The following is an 18,042-nucleotide window of genomic DNA, read 5'->3' as shown; positions in this document are numbered from 1 at the left end:
CAACGAAAAGACTTCTGACCAGTACCCACAGAAAATGGTGCCAATGGGGATGAGTTCCCAGGGAAACTCAGAGAAGTGTATCTAACAATACTAGTTATAGTGCCACAAAACCTCCTGAGCCCCAAGTTTGGGCTTCTCAGTGTGAACCTCTCCTTATCAAAATGTCACTAAGCTGCACATTCTTCTAACTTCCTCCCCCAACCACAACACGCTTACCTAGAAAGAGATAGTCGGTAAGGTAAATGAAAGCAAGCTTGGTGAAAAAGTACTTCGGACTATCTCTGAGAGGAAAGACTACAGCAGCATTACAATAAGGAGAGGACTCTAATGGCTCCCACAGCCCAGTTATGAGTCGGGTATAAGGGTAGGGGTTTGGCTTGAGGCAGAGGTACTTCTGTACAGCAAGGATCTTTCCTAATCCAAGTTTGCCTGTGTGGTGAAATGCCTCTTCTGTATACTTTGCCTTACCAGGGCTCATCTTGCATGTAAAACAATTTTATTTTTGTAAATGCCAGTTAAGTTGAGCAAACTTTCACACAAAGGTCATGGCACAATCATTCTATAACTATCCATTTTCAGAAAAAGAATTTGACTGGAATTTCTTAAAAGAAAATAGCACTGAAAGAAAAATGTAGTCAGGGCAAAAGGAGGCAGAGTCTCCTGGATTTCGTCTTGAAAAATAAAAAAATATAGTGCTTTCCCCAAAAACTACTATATCCAAAAGCATTTGTAGGTAATGTGCATATGTTGAGGAATGAGAATGTAGGACTAGATTAAAAATAACGATGGCGTAGGATCCACCGTTGTAGAACACAGACGAGAATGAAAGGGTGGTTAAACCAAATGAATGTGAATAACATCATGCTTTTTACCCAACATAAACTAGCAATTAAAAAGATATTTTTAAAAGGCTCATAATAAACCATGGAGGGTGACTCAGATGCTGAAAGAAATGAAGTATTGTGTCTAAATTCTGATCCTTTAGAAAATGTTTGCATCCAGGTAAAAGCTGTAGAAAGTGATATCACAAATTTTAAGTAATTTTACTTTATTCTTATTATGAAAATACATGTTTGTTATGGAAAATGTAGAAGTAGCAAAGAGAAAAAAGAAAAGGAAAAATAACCCATAAATCCACCATCCAGTAATAAATATCATGTTACATGGTGAATATTTTTTCACTCTCTTTTCAGTGAATATAGACTCATATATTTTATTTTATTTTATTTTATTTTATTTTTTGGAAACAGGGTCTGTCACCCAGCTCTGTCACCCAGGCTGGAGTGCAGTAGCTCAATCTCAGCTCACTGCAACCTCTGCCTCCCAGGCTCCAGCGATCCTCCCGCCTCAGCCTCCCAAGTAGCTTAGACCACAGGGGTGTATCACCACACCCGGCTAATTCTTGGTGTTTTTTCGGTAGAGATTGGGTTTTGCCATGTTGCCCAGGCTGGTCTCGAGCTCCTGGCTCAAGCAATCCTCTCACCTTGGCTTCCCGAAGTGTTGGGATTACAAGCGTGAGCTACTGTGCCCGGTCTAGACACATATTTTTAACCAAAGAGAGAATTCCAGTACATATTGCTTTTTTATACTTAAAGAGATTAATTTTTCAAATATTAATCTTTGTACTTTTCTCTACTGAGCCACCCTTTAAAATAACTTTTGCTCTAATAAATCAGAGATACCCACTTTTGCTTTGGGAAGAATTAGGACTGTTTCACCAGAAATCTGAAGAAAAAATGGAGTATTATTGATTAACTTCTGACTGACAAAATGAAATTTTTGAGTTCTGAGTGAGATGTTTTCTTGAAAGTCAGGCATTATTGAGAAACAAAAGGACTTCTAAATTCCTTAAGCTTCTGTTAACAACAAGAACCAGAAGCTCTCAAACATACCACAGGGAGGATGACTTTGTCATTAATCTTCTGAAGAACACTTTAGAAACTAAAAGAGGAGCTTTGGTAAGTCTCAAGCCAATGGGAGTAAACCATCCTGGGCAAACCATGGCATCCTCTCGCCCTCTCTCCAGGGCATTGAGAGGGAAGTTGAGTTGAGTGTCACTGGGCCAGCTGCAGGCCACCATGTTGAGGGTAGAGATGCCCCACCTCTACCTGTGGCTGCAGGGTGACCAGCCTAAGTCAGGGGCTGTGCGAGGACGAGCCTGATAGGTATCTGCAGTCCCCTGCAAGAGATCAAGTGGGACTGAATCTGGAGGCAGAGACACCAGTTCTCAACAAACCAACAGGATCAGCCACAAATTCGGCAGCAGCATGCACAGCAGTTGGACCACGATGAGGCGAGCAAGGATAAGGACCTACAATAGATCCGGAGGCCTCACTCCTCCACCCCCACCCAAACGTCACATAACCTCAGCCCCTTGTACACATACAGATGGTGTTGGGGGAAGGAGAAGGTGGAGGAGGAAGGACTCAAGGAGTGGGCACTGTTCTGAACGAGACTATTTTAACCTAAAACAAGCTGTTAAACTAAAAGAGACACAGATAAGCTTTAATTGGCATGTTTGAATTTTTCTCTAGTAACCAACAGTTGAAAAGTTTGAGGATTGGTTTTAGAAAATAAATTTTATATATACATCTGAGTTGTGTGCATATTTCTAATTCTGCTACCCGCTAGAGTGAATATATTTCCATGTTCTTAGCCTACTGTTACATCATCTTAAATGCCTGCATGATATTATAATTTGGAATTTTTTAAAGTATAAGTTGAGAAATAAAAGTATCTCTTTAAAGTGTAAATATCATTCGTCCCCACATTAACTCAAAACCTCATTAGTACCTATCAGTTCTTGATGGTATGACACACACTGCAACGAGGAACAGCCCAAACTTAGCTCCCATTTAAAAATTCTTTACTATTTTAACAGAAGTATATGTTATACCCTTCTAAGGTCATTTCTACAGAGGTGTCCAAACATACTTCCATGTTATGTTATTGCATCAAGAGCATGGCTGTGAAAATCAGCCCTGGTTTGAGTGAGGATTTTGTACTACACTGTGGTCTTTTACCTCAAAGCCTCATTAAAATATAAATATAGGGCCTCAGCATGCAGTACATTTTGGGTTTCTGTCTTTATTCTTTCTGCTCATTTGCTCATTTATTTGAGAAACATTAATTGAGCACCTACTGCATTCTTATCCCTTGTCCTGAGGCTTGCCCTTCTTTCCGCCTTCTAACTATAGATCCAAAAAAGCCCCTTTAAAGCCTCTTCTCTCCCCCGTCAAATTTTGTGTTGTTTGCATGGAAACCACAGAACCAAACTTAAAAATGTGTACAAATTAAGAGTTAATAAGCTTCTGATTGAGGGCCTGAGTCTATGTTAAAGGCAGAAAGATGAAGGCTTGATAGAAAAGAAGCCCTTGTGGATTTCAGCAAAAGGACAGGCGGCAGCATGTGGTTACCAAGGGGCCTTATTATTTTTTTTCTTTGCTTTTTATCATAGTTCTCGAATGTGTTTTGGAAATGTAGAAAGATGGGATTGCTGGCTAGCAAAGCTCTGTGTAGCACAAGCTTGGTCTCCAGTGACAGGAGGAACTCTAAATGCTTCCAGGTTAGTACCTGAGAAAATCATTCATTAAATACAAGAAGAATGACACAGCAAATTAGAAAATTCAGACACTCTCTTTTCTATTTAAGTGCACTCATGATATCCAGGTGTCTTGGAATTGGGTGCCCCTGTGAACGTGAAGTACCTTAAATACCTATAAACTTCCTGTTCAAACAGTGCAGTAGGGTAGGGGAAAGTCTGAAGAGCTTCATGGAAAGATTCCACCCTTTAATTCTAATTTATTGCCCCAGCCCAAATGATTTTGTGTAAAAGTATTTAAAACTACAAAATTCCCTACCCCACAATTATCACCATATTTCTCTTCCCTTTTTTTCTGTTTATCTTTCGGGTTTCTTCCTATAGGGGACAGGAAGTGAAACTCCCAGGCTCTTTAATTTGGGGCTTAGGCAGGGAAGAAAAGTAATTAAAATCACAAATACATAAAATTAACCTGAGTCCTTAAAACTAAATGTCACCATGGAGACCAGAGCAAGAACTGTCTCCATGGAGATCCCAATGCATTTGTTTTGCTTTAAATTATTATCACTTGTTCCCAGATTTCAATTTGGCCAAGGAAAAGATAAATATGAATGAATGAATATAAGAATTAGCCTCACATGAGAGAATTTGTTAAGGGTAATTCTAAATTGTTGTGATTCTTAGTATTTCATCATTCCAATGAGTGGGAAGATATCCTAACAGAAAATATTTCCCCTTAGTTCAGTTCTAATGGAATCACCTGATGATATGGCTCCATAAATGCTACAGGAATTAGTGGGGTAAAATAATTCCTAGAAAAGGCATCTCTCACTCAGAAGCATCAAGGTGTGATGAGGGTGATATGACTCTATCAAGCACTTCAGTTGCAAGGCAGAGGTGGCTCTTTGGTAATGTTTCATCCCAGTAACAGATGAAAGGTATCCCCTAACAAGGATTCTGGATATAGTACTTTATCACGTCTATTATACACAACTGTTTTTAATATGAGTAATGAGGTCAAATAGCTCTGTATCACATGCCAGATAAAGAGAAACACAGGGAAAAAATCTAAATGTTTGAACTGTTTAATCAGAGGAAAGTCAGAATTTCTCCCAGATACAGATTTTGTTTTGTACATATGTGTACAGTCACTTAACTGATTGAATACTCTGTTGAGAAGCCATGCAAATGGTGTGTTTATAGATATTAAGTGTTCATCAGTTAAATAAGAAATCACTAATAAAAGCTATTAAAATTTAATAAAAATTTAATCTATCATAAAACAAATCAATAGAAAGCTAACAATTATGACCAAAATGCATAAAAATAAGTCAATGACATCATTCAATTTAGAATTTTACACAACCTGAATTTTTTTCAGCTTTGTAGGACAGATCTTGGTGACTGGCTAGATGTGGAAGAACAAGTATGCCAGCAATACAGTCAGCACAGAAAATGCTAGTGCTTCTCACATTTCACAGTTAATTCTTGCTATCTTTATATTCTATAAAGTTGCCTCGAACACTCAATTAGCAAATACAGAAATACAAGGTTAGGTTCCTGTGAGCCTCTGGTCACAATATTTTTGTCAGTCAATCAAGACATAACCTTGTATTATACGTGTTTCAGTTTAAAAACACCTTACGTAACGTGTATTGTTGATTCATTCACATTGAAATCACTGCCAACTGCACTATAATGTTTTTTTGGAGATAGACTATAAAATGTATTGTCACAACTCAGAGTTAAATAAAACAGGTTTTCATTAAAAATCTAATGTAACAGTTATAAAACTTAAAATCTCAATAGGGATAATTATAAAAGCTATCACAGATACTCAACAGGAAACTTCAGAAATTATAATTATTTTGCCATTTATGTTTTACTATTAAGTATAATTATTGTGTTTCTTTTTTTATTATACTTTAAGTTCTAGGGTACATGTGCACAACATGCAGGTTTGTTACATATGTATACACAAACTGCACTATAATTTAAATCTGAATGAAGCTTTCTAATACATGCATTTCCTCTGTAAGGATGCATGATGCTTGGGGCCGTTTTACCATATAGCTAACAAAAAGCACAAAATGCAAAAAAAAAAAAAAAAAAAAAAAAAAAAAAAAAAGTCGCATTAAATAGAACATGGAAAGGATACTTGTTTACAGTATGAGAGCTGAAACAAAAAGGCAGAGCATTGCTTTGACCTCAGGTAGGAACATGCACGTTGGGCAACTCAATTGTTTTTGGTCGTTTTTGCTGCTCTGAGAATGTCTACAAATGACCACAAAAGTGCATCAAGTATTAATTTTGACTTACAAATAAACTGTAGCACGTAGGTGAATTTACAAACACAGAATTCAGAAATAATAAGGATCAACTGTATTTGTCCACTATTGAAAAAGAATTCTGTTTCCTGAGGGGCTGTCCTTTACTATTCCACTGCACTTGCCTATTCTTTTTTGTCCCCTATCCTTAGTTGAAAACCTTGCTCAGGAACCACCCTGCCCACTGCACCATTACCTTTGTTTCTTATAATCATCTTTTTTGCAAAAATCAGATGATAATGAATTTATTGATATTATTCTCCTTTACTGCTGTCTGGAGCTCCTTGGGGTCAATGGCCATGTCGTAATACATATAACTAACTTCTACTGTGCTTAATATGTGGCAGGCCATGTGTTAAAACGTGTTTCACATATCATACCTCATTTAATGTTACAATAACCCTGTCATCCCCATTTTACAGTTGCAGAAACAGGCCCAGAGCAGTCAAGTCACTTGCCACAACACACAGCAAGAGAGTTAGTTTTCAAACCTAGAGCCCGAGTTTTAACCATTATGCTATGCTAAATCAATAGTGTTAGCTACTGATATGGTTTGACTCTTGTGTCCCCACTCAAATCTCATCTTGATTTGTAATCCCCACATTGGGAGGGACCTGTAGTCCCAATGTGTCAAGAGAGGGAGGTGATTGGATCATGAGAAAATTTTCCCCATGCTGTTCTCATGATAGTGAGTGAGTTCTCACAAGATTTGATGGTTTTATCAGTGTTTGGAAGTTCCTCCTTCACCCTTCTCTCTCCTGCTGCCTTGTGAAGAAGGTGCTTGCTTTCCCTTTGCCTTCCACTGTAGCTGTAAGTTTCCTGAGGCTTCCCAAGACCTGATGAACTGTAAGTCAATTAAACTTCTTTCCTTTATAAATCACCCAGTCTCAGGTTTTTCTTTATAGCAGTGTGAAAACGGACTCATACAGCTACCCTACATTATTGACAACTTATGATTTTCCAGGAATGATGCTAAATGCTTTACAACAATTATCTAATCGAATCCGTTTCTCTATCTCTATGTCCCCAACATGTAGCAAAGTGCGTGACACACAAATGTTATGTTGGGTTGAATTTAAGTCTTCCTGTTCCCCAGCCTTCCTTCCAAAACCAATGCATGATATCCCTCTATATTTTCAGCAGCGGCTGGAATGACTTACAGTGTTCCACTACCCTTTTCTCCTCACCAGGTTCCTCACCTTCTTCTCATTTATGTTCTTCTGTGGTTTTGCTATTGATATCTGTAACTTTCAAAATGGAATTTTCAAAGTAATAGTAGTGCAGCAGAGAGCAGAAGCACTGTCCCTTTGCAAAAGGTCTTTCTCTTTAACAGTAACTTCTAGTGGTGATTTATATTATGACTTAAATCTCTGTGGGGTAACAGAATCACAGAAGAGCTAAGTGTTTTGCTTGAGAGCTATGAGGTAAGCCCCATATGAGGCTAAAAGAGGATTTTCTGTTTCCCAGTGTAGCTTTGGATTCCAAATCTGTATAACCTCTCACACTAAGTTCAAAGGAGGAAGAGAGACAGTTTCAGGGTTGAGAAGTAAAAGCAGAAAAGTAAACTTGTTGGAAAGCAGGGAGTTAATTTGAGGGAAAGAATTTGAAAAGTCCTAAAAGTTTCCACTATTCTTCCAGTTTCTCTTTAAGAGAAAGTGAATTTCCAGGTCAAGGTCTAAAGCACAAGAAGTAAACCAAATGCTTCTTGGGGCCAAGCAAGAACTTACATGAGGGAAGTTCCTAAAGACAGAACAACACCCATCTTAAGGCGTAGCCAGTGCTCAGCTCTGGTGCATTCATAGTTTCCCAGAGAAATAAAATCCTCCCTGGCCAGGACTTTTAAATTTTCAAATATATAACCCTGGATTTATTGTGAATCTCCTAGTTTTAAATGTGGCCAACTAATTAAAATGAAAAAAATTAAAAAGTAAACAGAGATTATGCGAAGCAATGTCTTTTGGTCTTAACCAGTGTGAGATGCCAGTTTGCAGTCTCTGGCCAGAAAAGTCCTTGTATGTAGCCTAGAAAATATGAAGGGCCTCGTTCAAATCACTCAATGTATGCCCTACCCCCAGAAAATGGCAGCCCTCGAGGCTGGTCCTCTAAACAGGCATCTCCCTCCTGCTGTGCCCCTAGCCTCGAATTCCTTTTATGAGTAAGTGCCTGTTTCAGAAATGTGCTTTCCAGGCCTCTGATAGCACCTGCTTTTCACCCCCTATTTATACACACCCGCTCTGTGCGAATGAGCTAAAACCTCAGGTGGCCGGGGATTTGGCTGCTGCATGGTCCAGTGTGTGTGTGGCTGGGAGCTGCCCCTGGAAGGCTTTTCTATTTCCTCCTGCCTGCTCCAACCCTCTCTCCCACTCTCCCCATCTCTCCTTTGAAAATACTTCTTTCACTTTTTTTCTCTCTCTTTTCCGCCTTCCCACTCCTCTCTCGTCTCACCTTTTCCTCACCTTTCTTCTCATTTCCTTCTTTCTCTACCTTTCTCCCCCATTTTTCTCATTCTTTTTTCTGTTTCCTCTCTCTTCTCCACTCCTGTCCCCTCTCTCTGACTCTCCTTTCCTTTCCTGTTCTAGCCTTTCCCCTCTCTTTCCTTCCCCCAGTACCCGGGATCTTGGGAGGGGAACCTCGCTCACCAGGAATACACCAACACCGGCTTCGAATATTTCTTGTGATGGGAGCGAAGGGTCAGGGAGCCCTTGCGCTCCACCAAGTCCAGGGGTCCGATCTCCAACCAGTGTTGCTTGCTGTCGCACCAGTCCTGACAGAATCTGTCAAGGCTTTCCATGGCAGCCCTCGAGGTATAGACCTCTGAGGAGTTCTCTATGCACCTGTCCTGCCCTACTAGACCGGAAGTACCAAGATTTGGCGTCTCTTATCTCCTAAGCAACCTGGGGCGGGGCCAATGGAGGGGCGGATCCAACCTGACGGCCAAACGTTTCCTAGACGTTGTCGTTACTGATAAGAAACTACGTTTCCCAGAATGCAGCGAGGGTAGCGACCGGGCTACATAGGTGATAAAAGGCGGAACTGCATCCTGGGATCTGCCGTTTCGCCTGTCCACCCGCCAAATCTTAAGAGTGGCTGGGCGCAGTTATGGGGCAGTGGTGGGTCAGTTAAGTACCAAGGGAAGAGCAAATTCCCTGAGCCCCGAGTGGGTCTGTTTGGGCTGTTTTTAGAGAAGTTCTTTTTTTTTTTTTTTTTTTTTTTTTGAGACAGAGTCTCACTCTGTCACCCAGGTAGGCTGGAGTGCAGTGGCGCGATCTCGGCTCACTGCAACCTCCGCCTCCCAGGTTCAAGCGATTCTCCTGCCTCAGCCTCCTGTAGCTGGGATTACAGGGGCCCGCCACCAGGCCGGCTAATTTTTTGTATTTTTAGTAGAGACAGGTTTTCACCATGTTGGCCATGCTGGTCTCGAGTTCTGACCTCAAGTGATCCGCCCGCCTCGGTCTTTCAAACTGCTGGGATTACAGGCTGAGTCACCGCGCCCAGCCTTTACAGAAGTTCTTTCTACCGTCCATCATCCATTGCCACCACATCTTCTGCTTACAAGTTATTTATAATAAGTTTGACTAAAAGAGAACAAGAGAGCATCCCCTGAAACCCAAAGTATGTCATTCTATACAGCTTTCTCACCTGCGAAAGAGGAGGAGCAGACTCATGCAGCAAATCACCTAAAAAGTTTGAGGATCAAAAAGTCTAGCTCCAGTTTCAGATCCTCTCTCGACCTTTCTGAACACTAGTTTCTTCCTCTGAAAAACGAAAGAGGGAATGGGACCGTAGAGTGGAGTGGGCACAAGAATCGCAAGTTCCTTCAGGTTATGATGCTGCAAGACTCTAGGTACAGTTTAGGACTCTGGGCATTCAGATCCCCAGGACTTGTCAAGTTCTCCTCATTGAAATTTTTGATATTTTGTGACAACAGAAATTCATCACATTTTTGTGCTGTGTGTTATATGTGGGAAGGAGATTTCAAAAAGATTGCCTTTTGAAATTATTGGATAGCTGTGTTACAGAAGAAAAGACATTTTATTTCATTTTTGACTTTCCAAGAAAAGAATATGTAACACATCAGAATTCTTCTCTCCTCCCTGGCCTTAGTCGAGTACTTGAGGGGCATTAAAGGGCTTCATCCTTGCAATCACTTACCCAGCATAGTCCTTAATACAGATATCTTCAGTGTTGAATGAATGAATAAATGTTCATTATGTTTGATTACCTTAGATTTACTTTCCAAAAGTGTCTTACTTGAAGAAGACCACATGTACACAAAGAATCAAACTTTAAAACAGAGTAAGAGACCATTCACACTACAAATAGAGTCTTTGGTTTATAAAAGATGTGTTATAGTGCTTCCATAAATAATGAGGCACTCTTCTGTATCAGATGGCACAAATTTGATTACATATAGCTACTAAGTGGTTTTCCGTGGTCTGTGGTGCATAATGTGGGTGCCTGTGGTGTGCTATGGTCTCTATTTTACTGACAGCTACAGTTAAAACATATTTCTTAAAACCAAATAAACAGTCCACCATCACCAGCCAAGTGCTAGGAGAGGGCTGACTGCTATTTTAGCCCATTTCTTCTAGGCAGAACGAAAAGAAAAATATAAGTTAACTTTAAAAGGGGAAATATGATCCCCGTCAAGCTCAATTCTGTCCAATCAAAGCACAGCATATTGATGTTGCTCCAAAAATATTATCATCATTGCTGTCATCTGTTCATGTGTTCATTTTACTTACGTTTAGAGTGGCGGTAACATAACATATGTGCAACCAATATGTCAGATCTCTGCAGACAATTTCACTCAAAGATGGAAGCTGCCCAAGGCCAAGCTCTTTCCACAGTGCATGAGTGCCCCAGAGATTTAAAAGCTTTTCAGCACACCAAGAAGCAATAAGTTAAGAAAACATGCAAAACAAACATAGCTTGTTATTTCAGAGTTCCTTAACCCAAGCCGACCACCTATTTGAGTGTGTGACTATGTTTTTTGTTATACTCACTTTTCTGTTTGCATCAAATTTATAAACTTCATTGTCTTCTGTGTCTACTGAATACTTTTCAACATCCTTGTCCTAGGATTTAGGATATTAATTATGTGATATCCTCGAGTTTATGGGCATTTCATTTTCTTTGTATACACCAATACATACTGTAGAATTTTGGTTTCTTGATTCTTTAGCAATAAAACAGGAATAGAACAGCACTTATCGCAGAGGTTTCTTAATAGAACTATATAATATAATAAATACATTAAAAGCAGGTAGCACAGTGCCTAATAGATGCTCAGTCCTCACTTAAATTTAAACTTCTGCTGCTAGTATTACTACATCCTGACTTTGTCTTTATCATTTGTAAGCATATCCTAAAATGTGGTGGGGCTTTTTGTGCGGCGTTTCCTATACTTACTGTTTTCAACCTTTGTTTACTAGCTCTTTTTAATGAATATCTTTTTTATTCTAGTTTAATATGAAATTTAATAGCCAGGATCAGAAAAATGTAGGCAAGAAATTTGGATATGGTACCACTGATAACGATAACTTTGCATTTCCTATATTATTTCTCTTCAAGACTATAAATAAGTTTTATACTTTATAAATGTTAAATCACTGATCCTCAACATACTTGAGTTGTCCCTGTTTTCTTCAAACTTTAGCAAACCACTGAAGTACAGAGCTTAAAGCAATGCCTTCTATTTGTATTAATTCCTTTGTGCTGTAATATCCTTATGGTGAGAAAATTAGAGCTCAGGTGGGGGAGGAACTGGGACTTTTCTGTAAGATAAGTGTAGGCAGGTCAACTCAGGAAGTGAGCTTATGCTAATAAATTTCCTTATTAGCTTTATCAGATTCCTGAAGAGATTGCCAAGGACTGAACAGGACAGCAAACCTAAAACAGATGTAAACCAACCAGATGTAAACGTCTATGGGGGCAAACCTCTTTGCCATCTCCTTTCCCTTCCTGTCTTGATCTGTGCTCAATTCCTGGAAAAGCCCCTACTCAGGATCTCCTAAAGTCTCCAGTAGCTCCAGTAGCATGTTTCCCTCCCGCCCCCATTAAATTTACTTCTCTCTATCAAATGTCTTTCAATTATGCTGAGAGACAAGAATTTAACATTGCTTAAGAAAACTGATTTGTACTATCTCTATGTCAAATCCAGTTTAAATATGTTAAAAACTCCTGTTTAAATTGTATAGCACTCAGAAACTTAAAACTCAGCAGTGATGTCCTAATCAAGGATTGTATAGTATTTTTTTTTTTTTAACTACTCCAGGAATAGGGAATTCCTGTTACTCACCTACATATACATCTATGGTTTCCCTTTTGAGTATTCTTTACAAAAATTTGGAGTCCACCTGCTATGTCAAAATGAATAAGAGGTTCTTGCTCAGAAAAGGGGGATTGGGAGAAACTGGGGATGGTGAGGAACCAGACCTCCCCATCTCCAGCTCCCCACATCCCTATTTTCTTTCCCCTCTTCCTCTCCCTTCTTCTTTTGCTTTTTCCCACTTTCCCCTTTATCCCTTACTTTTCCATGTCTTACTCCTTTTCTTCTTTCTTCCCTTATTTCTCTCTCTCCTCCTCCTCTCTGTCTCTCTGTTTCCTTCCTCTCTTCTTACAACTTTGAGAAGTAGTATGCATTTTGGAGTCAGAATCTATCACTGAGAACCCAGGTACAAATCAAATGAAAGAAAAATAATCAGACCTAGAAACCAAAGCCAAAATTTATATGAATAAGTTTATGTCTCACAACTCTCAAAGGAATCAACTTGAGCAAAACTTCAATCTTCTTTCCTTTCCTGTAACTGTAACTACCAAAAGTCTTTTTTAGAATGATTTTAACCTTGAGTATGATTCCTCTGTGCTTCTAATTTGGACTGTGAATCAATTCGGTATCTACTTGTCCTTAAGCCATTATCACTAACTAGCATTGATTAAGTGCTGACATGCAACAGGCATTATTTCTGGAACTCCTACTGCCAGCATGGGGGATTAATTTATTAAATATTCAGTGTATACTATAATTCAGCATTTCCTTCATTTTAATATCTAGTCCAGCCAATAAGTGAAATACCTTGACAGAGTTATTCACAATTATTATGATAAATTTTAATGCCCAAGATTAGTAATGACATACTCTAGCATAAAGGTAGCTGAGGGACTTTGAAAATATCCTATAAGTTGGAAATCCTTAATTATTCCAAGACTGAATATCCATTTTCATAAAATATTCTCATCAGTTTCTCCCCAGTGCTGCTTTGCTTTTTGAAACCTTCATTGTTGTTATTGTTGTTGTTGTTGTTGCTGTTGTTGTTGAGATGGAATTTGGCTCTTGTTGCCCAGGCTGGAGTGCAATGGTGCGATCTCAACTCACTGCAACCTCCACCTCCCAGGTTTCAGCGATTCTTCTGCCTCAGCCTCCCTAGTAGCTGGGATTACAGGTGCGCGCCACCACGCCTGGCTAATTTTTTTGTGTTTTCAGTACAGATGAGGTTTCACCATATTGGCCAACCTTCATTGTTTATTAGCAGCAAGAATGAGACAATTTAGCTACCAGTTAAGAGTTCTTATGAAAGGAGTGGTACTTGAAATTAAATTCAGTATGGTTGTGGCTTTCTTTGTTCTTTGTGGTCTTTAGTTTGGTTGAAGGAACCTCATCTCTCAGGGAAAAAGCTCAGAGAAAATCAGGGGGTGGGGCAGGGGATCTTTTCTACTCTGAGAGTGATGGAAATTTGCCCATATCCCTGACAAGCCCTGCCACCAGCCATGTGGTGAGCAAGCTGGTAAGGAACTGACCGAGAGGCTTTCCCCAGAGGGTCAGGTGTGAGCAGACAGTTCCGGTTTGCTGCATGCAACAGAGGCTGTTCTAGGATGAGGATACCTAGTCACCAATCTGGGGGTAATGGAAGGTTCAGGGAAAAAGCTGGAAAATTTATTGACCTTGTCTGAAAAAGAAAAAAGAACAAAAGGAAGTGAAATTTTACCTGCTTTTAGGGTTGAATTTTAAGTAGTCATCTAATTGCTTTAATATAAATGAGGTCCAGAGAGTTTCCAAGTAAAAAGATAATTTCCAGTTAAAGTTTCTATAATAGTAGTGACTCAGCTTTGTTTTTTTAAGAGATGGAGTCTTGTTATGTTGCCGAGGCTGCACCTGAACTCCTGGGCTCAAGTGATCCTCCTGCCTCAGCCTTTCCAGTAGCCGGCACTGTAGGCTCAAACCACTATGCCCAGAATTGAGCTAGTATACTCTTGATGACAAATGAGAGAAAGTTAAACTAATTAGGTCAAAAAGAGGAATTTTTGGACTTACATAACTGGGAATTCCAGGGGTGTGTCTGGTTTAAGCATATCTGAATCCCAGGGCTTAATAATGTCTTTGGAATGCTGTTTCTCTATTTCCTGGTTCTGCTTTACTTTTTGGGTTAGCTTATTCTCAACCAAGCCCTCTCCAAGATGGCCATTGACTTACATTATTCCCTAACTCCCCACAACATAAAGCACTCCTCTTCCTTCAAGCTCCAGCAGAAGTCTTGGTCACTCGTTGACCTGACTTGGCTCGTGCGATCTACTCTGAAAATGTCACTAGAGTCAGGCCCAGAGGTAATGTGGTACTTTCCCCAGCTGGGTCTGTGTCATGAGGTTCTCTTTGAAGGATGATGCCCACTCTTTCTTAACAATCTGGACTGAAAGTATGGAATTGGACTACAGGGAAAAATAGGTTGCTACTTCCAAAGTAAGGGAAAGTGTGCCTGACAGGCAAAAATAATAGATACCCGCTGCAGATAGTAACAATAAGACATCCCATCCATGTATCACCTGATAGAATACTTTCACATACACAGCAGGTCCTTGAGTAACATCATTTTCATTTCATTCAATGCCATCTCATCATAATGTTGATGAGAAAAACAATTGCTTGCCAGCTGGGGCCATATCTGTGTGGAGTCTGCATGTTCTTGCCATGTCAGCGTGCGTTTTCTCCAGGTACTCTGGTTTCCTCCCACATCTGAAAGCTGTGCAGATTAGGTTCATCAGCATATCAACACAGCCTCATTGTAGGTGAGTTCAGATGGGTTCCAGCCTTGGCCTTGAGCTGCTGAGATACGCTCTGGCCTTCTACAGCTATGAACTGGAATAATCGGGTAAATAATTATCATACTTGCTTGCTTGTTTGTATTAATCTTTTTTAAATGTATATCTAGCTCATTTTTATATTAATGTTTAATATTACAGTGTTTATGGTCTTTATTAAGAAGTTTGGTGATGTTTTTGTGACCTGAAATATGCCATAAGAATGTAACTCATTTGTATTGATTCACTTTTGGTAAAGTTGGTTTCATCACAGCTCCTTTTCACTTAAAGTCACAGTATTCAAGAACCTGGTGACAATGCTGAGTGAAGGCTTACCGTATTCTCTTACTTGACCCTCACAAAAACTATGCATTGTATTAGGTTCTCCAGAACCAATAGGACATATATAGATATATAAAGGGAGATTAAAATGGGAGTTGACTCACACAATTATGGAGGCCGAGAAGTCCCACCATCTGCTGTTGGCAGCTGGAGTTCCCGAAAGCCAGTGGGAAAATTCAATTCAAGTCTGAAGGCCTGAGAACCAGTGGAGGCAATGGTGCAACTCCCAGCATGAGTCCAAAGGCCAGAGGATCCAGGGAGTTGCCAGTGTAAGTCTTGGAATTCACAGACCTGAAAACCAGAAGCTCAGATATCTGAGGGCACAGGAAGACAGAGAGAGAGAATTTGCTTTTCCTCTGCCTCTTGGTTCTATTTGGGTGTTCATTGGATTGGGTGATGCTGGTCTGCAATGGCAAGGGCAGATATTTACTCAGTCTACTGAGTAAATGATAATTTCTTCCAGAAACACCCTCACAAACACACTCAGAAACAATGTTTTACCGAGTATCTGAGTACCCCTTAGCCCAGTCAGGATGACACATAAAATTACCCATCACAGATACACAGTTGACCCTTGAACAACATGGGTTTGAATTGCACAGATCCACTTATACGTGGATTTCTTTTCAGTGAGTTACACTGAGTGTGCCAGACTCTCCCCTTCCACCTCCTCCACTTCTTCTACCTCTGCTGACCCTGAGATAGCAAGATCAACCCCTCCTCTTCCTCCTCTTCCTCAGCCTACTCAAGTGAAGACAAGGAAGATGAAGACTTATGACAATGCATTTCCACTCAATAAATAGTAAATGTATTTTCTCTTCCTTATAATTTTCTTGATAACATTTTCTTTTCTCTAGCTTACTTTGTTGTGAGACTAATACATATGACATACAATATATGGGTTAAGTGACTGTTTATGTTATTGGTGAGGCTTCCAGTCAACAGTAGGTTATTAGCAGTTAAATTTTGGGGGAATCAAAAGCTATACATGGATTTTTGACTGCACAGAGGGCTGGCACCCCTAACCCCACATTGTTCAAGGGTCCACTGTACATTGTCATTTCTATTTCTAAGGTGAGTAAACTGAACTGCATCTAGTAAGCCAGTCCCACATTCTTATCTTTGGACTTCAAGGAATTTCTCATTCTACTACAGAAACCACACTTAAATACAGAAACACACACACACACACACAAAATATATATGATCTGTGTAGAAGTCTGTACATAAGATTATTTCCTCATAGCCATTACCTCTATGACTTTTTTCTCTTGTGCGTATGTGATTACTTACCACCTAAGGCATTGGTCGCTGGTCAATTAGCAGAATGTTTCTAAAGTTCTTACCTTGTTAATTGCCTCTAAAATGATAGAATTCAACTTTCCCAAGGCTTTCAAAAAATATGGTCGAATAGCTTGAGTCTTGTCCTTTGGCCTTGTTACTTGGTATCAGATTTCCTTTTTGTCCTGAAGAACACCTGACCTACAATCTGCCATTCTTTGCTCTAATCCTGTTTGTGTCTAGATTGATTTTTCTTCTCTGGATAATTTCACCCCCCTGTGGTGTGTCCATTGTCCCTCACAGGACTAGAGGACTCAATTCTTTCTTTCTCAGGATTCTATTGTCTCTCTAGAATTTAAAGATGGTAAAGGGTAGCTGAATTTCTAAAACATTTCAATCCGACATTTTTATACCACAGTGGAAGATTGTATGCTTTGTTTTCTCCAAAGCTATGATTTTAAAACAAGTATGATTTCATTTTCATACAAAATTCTAAGGAAAAATATTACTGAGATCTCAATGTCCTCTGCAAGAATATTCAAATGCCTTATCCAATTGTATGAAGAATTTGTTTTAATATTAAAGGAAATGACCCTGAAATATATTTTAAGTTTTATTATGTAGCTCATGCCATGCCATCTCATCTCATTTACCAGTGTCTGTTCTATTTAGTTTAAAATGAACTAAATTCTTACTCCTGACTGAACCTTATTATTATTTAAAAATGCATCATATTTTCTCCCAGTGTGGATATGCATGAAGACAGTATTTTGCATAAAATTAATTGCCTTTTTTCTTGACATATTACAAGGATGACTATTTTGGAAGTAAAATATATTAACGATTACTCTGATTCACAAATTTGAAAGGTTTCTTCAATATTGACACAAAGTTTTCTTTTACTATAGTCAGAATGTGGGATAAATACTTTTTCTAGATGGCTTCAATGTCTTATTTTTTTCATCTAAATATAGAGAGAGTCATGGGAAACTAGCCTAGAATCTGAGCACTGGGAGAGTAAAGGTTATTTGATACAGCATCTTAGCCAAAGTATAATGGTTGAGGATACGTATTCCGCATCCATATGAGTGTAGGGAGGACACATTCCACTCACAAAGGCAGCCTATGTCAATTTATACAAGTTCCATCTTTTATTGAGCTAAAATGAACCTTCTTGGTAGATCCACCTGTTTATTCTACTTTTGGAAGGCTAAAGATAAGTCTTATTTCTCTCTCGTGAGGTCCTTTTAGATATGTGAAGAAGAGTTCACATGCTTTCTCTTTTTTTCCAGATCAAGTAAGCAAACCTACCTGCTCTTCGTCTTTATGATGACAGGCACCTCTGGATGTGCATCACTTTGGCTAAGATCCCCTTCAAAAGTGTTTATCAGAAACACTTTTGTGTTTCTGAAAAGTATGGGGCTACTGTCTTCCATGCACTTGATTCTGTACTTTTACTAGCATTGACTAAGCAAG

At 39.3% G+C, this 18,042-nt stretch overlaps 2 protein-coding genes across 5 annotated transcripts in view; one reads left to right on the top strand and one right to left on the bottom strand.

Annotated features, from left to right (window-relative positions):
• Positions 1-8,820, bottom strand: part of CFAP95 (cilia and flagella associated protein 95) — an 85,957-nt gene extending 77,137 nt beyond the window's left edge. For all 4 annotated transcript variants that reach the window (XR_007719735.1, XR_007719736.1, XM_050760924.1 and 1 more), the window contains exon 1: positions 8,508-8,820. Coding sequence is in view for 2 of the 4 variants with exons in the window: in XM_050760924.1 (XP_050616881.1) it covers positions 8,508-8,659 (152 nt within the window). In the remaining 2 variants the exon portion in view is untranslated. The remainder of the gene's footprint in view (positions 1-8,507) is intronic.
• The window catches only part of PTAR1 (protein prenyltransferase alpha subunit repeat containing 1), a 424,325-nt gene that overhangs the window by 297,788 nt on the left and 108,495 nt on the right, over positions 1-18,042 (top strand). The window lies entirely within an intron of this gene.

This window comes from Macaca thibetana, chromosome 15 (genome assembly GCF_024542745.1).
Source record: "Macaca thibetana thibetana isolate TM-01 chromosome 15, ASM2454274v1, whole genome shotgun sequence".
Lineage (NCBI taxonomy): Eukaryota > Metazoa > Chordata > Mammalia > Primates > Cercopithecidae > Macaca > Macaca thibetana.
The sequence above is the reverse complement of the archived record's forward strand: the minus strand, read 5'-3'. Positions and strand labels throughout refer to the sequence as shown.